The following is a 9,992-nucleotide window of genomic DNA, read 5'->3' as shown; positions in this document are numbered from 1 at the left end:
GGGGCTGACACCACAGCCCCAAGGGGCAGCGCGTCCCCAGAGCCACCCGGTGCCGGGACAGGACAGCATCTCCGGCAGGGGCAGTGGGAAGGGCGATGGGTCCTGCCCCAGGAAGGCTTCTTTTCCACGGGGGTTTTGATCCACGCCGAGGCCACACACATTATTATGTTACGAAGGGCTGAGGCACGGGCTGCTCACGCAGACGGGCCGGGCGCTGTGCTCCAGCACGGCCCTGGACTCCTGCTGCCAGCACCACAGCTGCTGCAGCCCAGGGGCAGCGTTCCCGTGCGAGGTGCAGGCAGGTTGCCCAAGGCTGATGGCTCCGCTCATCCAGCGGGAAGGCACGGTGTGCAGGCAGCAGGCCCCCAGCCGCCCCGTGCAGAGGGGCTGCAGGTCGCTGGGTGGGTTCAGAGCCCCCCCACCCCGCTCCCCCTGGGACTCCTCCTCTGCTCCCTCTGTAGGGCTGGCTTTGGCCCAGGGAGGAGGATGAGGGCTGCCAAAATCAGCCGATGGGGGGGGGGGGGGGTCTCCGCCCAGCTGCGGATGTTCTGGGGGGGCTCCTCTCACCAGCCCCCATCGTGGGACCCGGGGGGGGGTTGCAATGATCCCCGGCGGGGCCTCAGCACCCGGTGCTGGGGCCAGTGGTGGCTGAGCCTGCCTCCAGCTTCTTTATCTCCTCTTCCTCAGCTTGCCACATCCAAACCCCCAAGGGCCTTTTCCAGCCCTCCCTACTCCCTCCCAGCCCTCCCTGTTCCCTCCCAACCCACCCTACTCCATCCCAGTTCACCCTATTCCCACCCAGCCCACCCTATTCCCTCCCAGCCCACCCTACTCCCACCCAGCTCACCCTACTCACTCCCAGCTCACCCTATTCCCACCCAGCTCACCCTACTCCCACCCAGCTCACCCTACTCCCACCCAGCCCTCCCTGTTCCATCCCAGCCCACCCTATTTCCATCCAGCCCACCCTACTCCCACCCAGCTCACCCTACTCCATCCCAGCCCTCCCTGTTCCCTCCCAGCCCACCCTACTCCATCCCAGCCCACCCTATTCCCTCCCAGCTCACCCTACTCCCTCCCAGCCCACCCTATTCCCTCCCAGCTCACCCTACTCCCTCCCAGCCCACCCTATTCCCGCACCGCCCGTTGCAGCCCCCGGTCACAGCCCGCCTTCCCCCCGTTAATTACGGCCTCCAGGACGCGCCTGGCGCCCCAAGACCACCGAACCTCGCCGGGGCGAGAGGAGGGGGCTGGCGGGACGGGGATCCCCGGGCACTGCTCGGCGGAGCTTTTACCTTACAAAACCAAATTAAAACCAAATTAAACCCGAAGCGGAAGCCGCGGGATCCCCCCGGCGGCGGGGCCGCGTAGCGCGGGGGCGGGGCGGGGCCGCTCAATGAAAACCTCCTCAATGAACGTGACGTCACAATCGCGAGCCGACCCGGGAGCGGGGCCAATTCAGCGAGTCGCCCCGCTCCTCCCCCCCCCCCCTACCCCCCTCCCATTCATCCCCTCGGGGAGGGGAGGGGGGGAGGGGGAGGAACCCTCGGACCAATAGTCAGAGCCGCCGCGGCCAAAACACAAGGCGCCGGCCCAATGGGGCGCGCGGGGGGCGGGGCGAGGCGGCCGGGGCAGCTTGAATATTCGAGCGCAGGGCCGGCGGGGCGGGCGGCGCGCGGGGACCAAATCAGCGCGGGGGGGGGCGGGGCCTGGCTGCCCCACTCGGGCCCCGCCCACGCCCTTCCCGCCCCCCCCCCCCCGGTGTCCGGCGCGGCGCGGGCCGCGCCGGCTCCCACGGCGGCGCTCGGCGGGGGCCCTCCCCTCCCCCCGGCCCCCCCTTCCCCCGCTCCCAACCCCGGGCACACCCCCCGGCCATGTCGGTGAACATGGAGAAGGAGATGCCTTGGCACAAGGTGATGATCAAACCAGTTCGTGCGGGGCGGCCCCGGTCTGTCGCCGCGGACCAGGCCAAGCAGCTTGCTGCAGCGGCGGGTCGCACTGGCAAGTTCGAGGTACAAGGCGTGGGGGGGGGGACCCACCCGTACAACACCCACCCCCCCTCCCCACGGTATGTCACCCCCCCGGGAACCCCCCCTCCATAGAACCCCCCCTCCCCCCCCAACGTGGACTCCACGTGCTGTGGAACCCCGCCCCCTTGCTTTTGACCACCTCCCGTGTATTCCCCCCCAATGTGTGCCCCCCCCTGTGGACCCTCTCACCACCAATGCACCCCTCACCAGTGTACCCGCCGTGTTTGATCCCCACAGTGTACACCCCCCGTGAACCTCATGTGTGTCTCGTTGATTCACCCCCCCACACGGGGCCCCCCCCCCCCGTTGTACCCACATGGGGTCCCCCCTCCTGTGTTATCCCCTCCCGGTGGCCCCGCCCCCGTATAACCCCCAATGTACCCCCCGTGAACCCCCCCCCGTGAGCTCCCACCAAATAACCGGCCCCCAATATGGGTGCATCCCCCTGTGGACCCCTTGTGCCCCCCCCCCGTGGACCCACCCCAGGTGCCCCCCACCCCCGGCTAATTCCCCTTCTCCCATGTATCCATCCGTGGTCCCCCCCCATTATCCCACCCGTCCCCCCCCCGTGTTACATCCTACCATTTGGACATCCCCCTTCCCCCCGAGTACTCCCCCGTGTAACCCCCCCGTGACCCCCTCCCATGGATCCCCCCTATATATCCCCCATTACCCACCATAATCCCCCCCCCATGAGACATGCCCCCCCCATCTGCCCCCGTGTGCCCCCCCATTTCCCCACCACCATCCCCATACACCGGGGGGGGGGTCACCAACACCCCCCCACACATACCCCACACCCCCCCATACAGCCAGGATCAGGGCTTTGCTGGGGGGGGGGCACTGCCTTTCCCCCCCCCTCCCCCCCCCCCTCCCCCCCCCCCTCCCCCCCCCCCCCCCCCCCCCCCCTGGGGAGGAAAAACCGGCTTGCGAGCCGCCCCGGCTCTATTTTATACCGGCCCGTCAACCGGATCTGCCGGCCGGGCCGACAGCCCGGGGGGGGGCAAAAGGCGGTGTAAAAAGGGGGTGCAAGCCCCCCCTTGGTGTAAAGGGGGGGGGGGCCTGCGGTCGGGGATTGGGGGGGGAAGTACTATGCACCAGTGGGTGGGGGGGGGATCGCACCTGGTTACTAGGGTGGGTGGGCTTGTCTTTAAACCTCCCCCTACCCCACCCCACTGCATGGGGTGGGTTGGGGGGAGGCGGGATGCCTGGGCGTGTGGGCGGGGGCAACCTTACTTTACAGGGCGTTCTGCGGATACTCTCGTGGTCGGTGGAGATTTGGGAGTCCCATGGTGGGGGGGGGGGGGGGGGATTTGAAGGGCTGGGTTGGGGGGTAACCCCCCGCGCCGCTCCTTGTTGTGCACGGGGCTAACGCCGGGCCCCGTGTCTTCCCCCCCCCCCCCGCAGACCGCCCTGAGCGCCTTCTTACAGGAGGACCCCACATTCCCAACAGCCACCACCACCACCAGGATGGTAAGGCCGGGCCTCTCCCCCCGCCCCGGTTACCGCCCCAACACCCCCCCATGGCCCCTCCCCAGACCCCCCCCCATCCCCCACACCCGCCATATTGCTGCCCGCACGCAGCCCCAGGCGTCAAACCCGAGCTAAGATTGTTCTTGCCAGAAAACGGCAGGCCCGCCGTCGCCAGCACCGAGGGGCCGGGGGGGGGCCAGGGGGGGGGCCCCAGTCCCTTCGCCCTGACCTTGCCCGAGGGCACGGCCCCCTCGTGGGGGGCGGGGGGGGGCGTCGAGGGAAGTCACGCGTTCCCCCCACCAGCCCAGTGCTTTGGGGGGGGGGGGGGGGGGGTGGTGGCAGTTTTGTTTTTTTTTTTTTCCGCTCCTTGTTTCCTGTTGAGGACACGAGTCGGGTGCTGGGGGAAAGAGAGCAGGTCGCGGGGCTAAGCCCGTTTATTTTTTATTTATTTTTTCATTTATTTTTATTTTTTTATTTTTTTCCCTTTTCTGGTGCTGTCAGGGGGGCCGGCAGCAAATGGGGGAAGCAGCGTAGCCAGGCTGGTGCCTGCCCGGGCCACTGTCCCCCCCCCAACCCTTTTATTCCCCCCCACCTCCCCATACGAATTTCCCTCCACCTTCAGGCCCGGGGGGGTCCCCCCAAACCCCCCCTGGGAGCCATCCCCCAGGAGCATGAGCCCGGCCCCGGTGGCTCCTCTCGGGGCGGGGGGGATTTGGGTTTTGTCTCCTTCCTGGCTGGAGCTTTTCTGTGGGGGGTGTCCCCCCCCCCCCCCCGCTGCCTTCGGGGTGCAGGAGAGTGTTTCCCCCGCGCCCGAGCGCTGGCTCAAAGGGGCTCTTCGGAGAGCTGGCGAGATGCTCCCAAAAAATCCCTAAAAAGCCCCAAAAAATCAGCTGGGGAGGGGAAGGGAGACGAGCGGAGCTGCGGGCTGCTCCAGGCCTCAAAATGCTCAAAAAAAAAATAATAATAATAATAATAAAAACCCGGCCCCACGCCCGAGCAGGGCGATCCCTCCCCCATACGCCGCAGGAAGCTCGACGCAAAGCGAGGAAACGCCTCCGGGGGGGGGGGTTCCCCAGCCCTGCACTAGGGGAGGGCCCGGGGGGCAGCAGGGGGGGCAGGGCTGTGTCCCGTCTCCCCCCAGCATTTCCTGGCCCCCTCCCCAGCCCCGCTGTGTTCTGGGACGACCCAGCACAGGCACATGGGGTGGCTGCGGCACAGCTCCACGTGGGGACAAGCGGCCCCCCCCCCCCCCCCCCCCCAGACACGGCTCGGAAACGCCCTGCGCTGGGTTGGTCGGGGGCCACGGCGAGGGACACCCCCAAAATCCCCTCCCAAATCCCTCCTGGCACCGGGAAGCTCCTGGCCATGGTGTGGCACCGGCCCTGCGACGGCCGGCAGCCAGCGGCTCCCTGAAAAAAAAAAAAACACCTCTCGGAGGAGGGAGGCGAGGATCACACGGCTGCTTTAGATTTTTTTATTATTTTTTTTTTTTTTTTTACATGAATCCTGCGCATCTCACCCCAAAAAGGCCGAGCTGCGTCCGCCTCCGCACCCGACCTCGGCCGCAGCTGCTGTTTTGCGCGCGGTGTGTTTTGGGGGTGTTTGTTTTTTTGGTTTTTGTTTTGTTTTGTTTTTTTTTTTTTTAAAAAGGAGCCTCTTGAAGTTAACAGAGCGATTTTTTGGACTCGAGCATCTTTTCGGATACTGCCAAATATGGCTTTTTTTTAAAAATAAGGGGGAAAAAAAAGCTGGCTTGCCGTCGCTTCGAGGTGAGCTCTGGGATGAGTCCCCTGCCTGCGCAGAGGGACCTGCCGGGGACGGTGAGCCCGTCCGGGCTTATCTCGCCCCTCGGTTGGCTCCGAGGCGGGCTGGGGCTGGAAAACAAACAAACAAACAACAACAAAAAAACACCAAATCCCACACGCTGCGTCTGCCCGGGGCAAAGGTCCGGCTGGCCCTGCTGGTATTTTGGGGTGCAGCTCCGTGACCCCAAAAAGGGGCGAAGGCGAGCACACCGGGGAGGCACGGGACGAGGAGCCGCTCCCCACGGGGCACCACGGAGCCACCCGCGGGTCTTTCGGCCCCGCAGCAGGTCCAGGGCCGGTGGAGGGACGTGGAGCAGCACTTCTGGCTCACGAGGGTCTTCCCCATCCCGAAATCCTGAAAAAGCTGCGGCACGGACCCCGCCGCCAACATCCCGTCCCACAGACCCTCCTGGCACCGAGCGCCGCATCGCCCCCGGGGCAGGGACTCGGCGTGGATTCAGCCCAGCGGGGCGAAACCCTGCGCACGTTCCCCATCCACGCGTGGCCACGCAGAAGCTTTGGCTCAGAGCATCCAGCAGGAAGAGAACGCGCCCTAAAACCGTTCCTCTCGGACAGCCTGGTGGATCAACTCCAGCGTCAATTCCCGGCCCGCGGCACGGAAAGGAGAACGGGGAAGGGGCTTCAGGACGGACACCCCGACAACAGCTCCTTTTCGCACACCCCTGTTCGTTTGTTAATTGTGCCCCCACCTGGGGCGCGCTCGCTTTCGTGGTTGCGGAAGGCTCGGGGCTTCGGGACAAGCAGGGGAAAACCTCTGGGGGCCGTCCCCGTCCCACCGGGACCCCCGCACCCCGCTCGTCCCATCCCATCCAGCCCCCGGCCCCTTCCAGGGGCAGAAGCCCGACGGGCAGCGGGGGCGGCAGCAGCTTTTGTCACCGGTTTTGCCGAGTAACTTGGGGGAAAACGCCCGGAAGGATTTAATTAATAACGCAGCTCGACCTGGGTGCCACCGGGATGGCGCCGGCACGGAGGGAAGCCGGACGCTGCCCTCATCCCGCTCCTCCCTCGCTGCCCGCTGAGGGTTTGGGGCAGGATGGGGGCACCGAGGCAGAGCCCCCCCCCCCCGGCCCCGTGCTGGTGTCCCGGTGTCGGGAGCAGCTCCGGGAGCAGGAAACCCCAGGTCCTGTGCAAACAGCACGAGCGGAACGAAATCCCTGGGGATTTCCGGAGGAAAGCCCACGGATGGGCTGGGAACACCCAGGGGGTGCAGCGCTCACCCCACGTCTTGGGGGGGGACTCATCCAGACCCCACCAGCACGGCGCTGGGGACCCCGATGGCGACCAGACCCCGGCTCTGCGCGTCCCCTGGGGGCCAGATCCTGGGGGGGGGGTCCCCGTTAAGCAGTTTGGCAGACGGTGGTGGGACCCCACAGCCAGGACCCGAAGTCACTTGCGGGGACCCTAAATGCCCTGTGGGAACCCTAAACACCCCATTGGGGATCCCAGATGCCCCATGGGGATGCTAAATGTTCCGTGGGGACACCAAACGTCCCACGGGGACCCTAAACACCCCCCCGTTGGGGACCCCGGATGTCCTGTTGGGATGCTGAATGTCCCGTGGGGACCCTAAGCACCCCGTTGGGGACCCTGAACACCCTCTATCTCCTCTCCCCGCAGATGTGCACCCCGAGCAACACGCCGGCCACTCCGCCCAACTTCCCGGACGCTCTGGCCATGTTCTCCAAGCTGCGGACGTCGGAAAACCTGCAGAGCAGCAACAGCCCCATCCCCTCCATGGCCTGCTCCCCCCCGGGCAGCTTCAGCCCCTTCTGGGCCTCGTCGCCCCCCAGCCAGCAGCCCGCCTGGCTGCCCCCCTCGTCGCCCACCGCCCACGGGCTCCACCACCACCACCACCACCTGCACCCCCCGCAGCCCGCCTGGCCCCCCGCCCCGCCGCCCGCCGCCCCCCCACACAAAGCCGTGGCCACCATGGACGGGCAGAGATAAGGCTGGGGCTGCTGGGGGGGGGGGAGGGGTTTTTTTGGGGGGGGGGGGGGGGCGGGCAGACCCGGGCCAGGGCGTTCGGAGCGGGGGCTTCCTGAGAAACGCACTGGAATCCTTTTCTAGGTTTTATTAAATTTTTTTTTGGGGGAGGGTTTGGGGGACGCTGCCGGGAAGGCCGCCAAGAGGCCCCGAGAGCCTCTTTCATGAGTCGCCAGCTGGTTTTTCCCCCCCCCCCCCCCCATTTTTTTTTTTAAATATATAACTATAATATATAAATATATCTAATGTATATAAATTGAGAAAGAACGAGCAAGCAGACATGGAGGGCATTGCCCCCCCCCCCCCCCCCCCCCCCCCCCGGCAACACAGGAAAGGTAGGGGGGAGGAAATCCAAATAAAAAGGGATGGAGCGGTGGTGGATGGACCCCCCCCGTGCCCCCCCAGCCCTGAGGAAGCCCTGGGTGCTCGTTGCTGCGCTGAAAGCTCTGGCTTCTGAAATTCAGCCTGGCTTCTTGCACAGAACCCCCCCCCTCACACCCCCACGTACCCCAGCCCCCCCTCGGGGAAGGGGGGGGAGGCTGTGATTTAACAAAGTGATGCCCCCCCCCCCCCCCCCCGATCCCTGCGACCACCGCTCACGGGCCCTTCTCGGGGTTTGGGGGGAGCTGTGGAGGGGTGGTGGTTTTTTTTTTTTTTTTTTTTTTTTAGTTTTCAAATCAAATCTTGCTTAAAAAAAAAAAAAGACAAAAAGAAAAAAAAAAGGAAAACAGGTTGAAGGTTTTTTATTAATTTAAAAATAATAAAAAAAAAAAATCACTTTTTTAACACCAGCTGTCCCTGACTTTTCTCTGTGCTAGGAACCGAGGGTGATACCTGGGGACTCGGGGACACCCGTGGGACCTGATCCCTGTGGGACCTGATCCCTGAGAGACCTCCCGGGGACCTCCCGGCCCCGCCGGGGCACCGTGGTGCCACCAGGCACACCGGGATCGATGCCATCGGGAGCCAGCACGCGTCCCTGTGACCGCTGTCCCCAAAAACTGGGGACCGGAGCTGGCACCGCTTGTTTTTCCTGCTGTTCCCAGCGCTTTTAGGCAAATCCCACACTTAGGATGGGGCTTCCCAAGCATCCCCCTCCTGCACCCAGCCAGACCCCTGCCGGCACCCCAAGGTCTCTTTGCGGACCCCGTGGGGACAGCCCGGTCCCCCCCCCCCCGCCCCTCCAGCACCAAAGGGTCCCGACACCGGGTGGCACGGTGACACGGGCAGCGCCAGGCTGGGGTGACAGCCCCAGCCCCCTACAGCCCCCATCCCAAACCTGGTGAGCATTTGGGGTATTGTAATTAAATCCCACTGCAGTTAAAACACAGCACCCATCGGCACGCCGCAGCCCCCAACAAACAAGTGGGGGACCCCCCCCCCCCCAAAAAAAAAAAAAAACAGGTCCAGGGACACCAGCAAGGGCTGGGGCACGCAGCCCTGATCCTATAGGGGCACACTAGCTGGGGATGGGCCCCCCCAAAGGCAAGAAAGGAAACAAACAAACAAAAAAAAAGCCCCCATCGGGGCCACTCACCCGCTCCAGAGCTGGCAGCACCCACGGCTAAAGGAGGGGCCCACCCCTGGGTGCTGGGGTTTATGGGGGAACTGGGAGGCGCAGCTGGGTCCCATTGGGGGGGGGGGGGGGGGCTCAGCCCGCTGCAGCTGGGGGGGACGAGTCTGGAGCCCTGCAGGGCCCGTCCCAGCTGGGCCTTGTCCCACAAATGGGATTAGGCTCAGGGCTGCCCTTAGCTCGCTGCTTTTCTCTGGATTTTCCCCGTTTTTGCCCCGGAGGTGGCACAGGGGGACCCCGGAGCTGTGGGCCTGGCCCCTCTCTGCCCGCAGCGTTCGGGGATTTTGGTGCCGTTCCCATAACCTGCGACGGCAGCGAGGGATGGGGCTGGTGCCACCCCGAGCACAAAAACGCAGCCGATGGAGGGGCGGCGATGGGGGAACGTGTAGGGGGTGCTGGGGCTGCCAGGAGGGTTGGAGGTGGGGGTGTAGGGGTGTAAGGAGGCACGGATGCAGGGAAATACGGATGTAAGGAGGTATGGAGGAAAGGATGTATGGACATGGGATGTAAGGCGGTAGGGACGTAGGGATATAAGGAACTATGGATGTAAGGCTGTAGGGCTGTAAGGAGGTGTGGATGTAGGGATGGGATGGACGTAAGGATGTGAGGACATAAGGACGTAGGGCTGTAAGGATGTCGGGATGAAAGGAAGTATAGACGGAAGGGCGTAGGGATGTAAGGAGGTAGGGACGCAGGAAAGTATGGGTGCAGGGATGTAAGGAGGCATGGTTCGTAGGGATGTCAGGAGCTGTGGATACAGGGACACAAGGATGGAGGCAGCCCTGCAGCAGGGAACAAGACCCCCAGGAGCCCGGAGGACGGCTGCTGACGGCCAAACCAACCCCGGCCGTGCAGCCGCTGCCCATCCACCGCCCTTTATTGCTCCTGGCCGGCCCCCCCGCGTGGTGCCCAGGGGGGGCTCCCAGCTGGGCCCCCCCGGCCCCTCTCCGCTGCCGGGGTCTCTCTCCCATCCTGCGGCGCCCACGAGGGCGAGGGGAGCCCCGGTCCCTGGGGGACGCGGCCGTAGGGCGATGCTGTCCGGAGCTCCTGGGGCCTGGGGGTGCCTGGGGGGGAGGTCCAGGGGTTAATTCGCCCCGGGGTGGGGGG

At 65.2% G+C, this 9,992-nt stretch overlaps 1 protein-coding gene across 1 annotated transcript; it reads left to right on the top strand.

Annotated features, from left to right (window-relative positions):
* The first annotated feature begins 1,874 nt into the window (after positions 1-1,874).
* UBALD2 (UBA like domain containing 2) lies at positions 1,875-7,276 on the top strand. Its single transcript, XM_050714332.1, is given in 4 exon segments — positions 1,875-2,012; positions 3,438-3,464; positions 3,467-3,508; positions 6,947-7,276. Coding segments are annotated over 4 exon segments (537 nt in total).
* Positions 7,277-9,992: the final 2,716 nt, after the last annotated feature.

Source organism: Cygnus atratus, chromosome 18 (assembly GCF_013377495.2).
Source record: "Cygnus atratus isolate AKBS03 ecotype Queensland, Australia chromosome 18, CAtr_DNAZoo_HiC_assembly, whole genome shotgun sequence".
NCBI lineage: Eukaryota > Metazoa > Chordata > Aves > Anseriformes > Anatidae > Cygnus > Cygnus atratus.
Note: the sequence above shows the minus strand (reverse complement) of the source record. Positions and strands in the feature narration are given on the sequence as shown.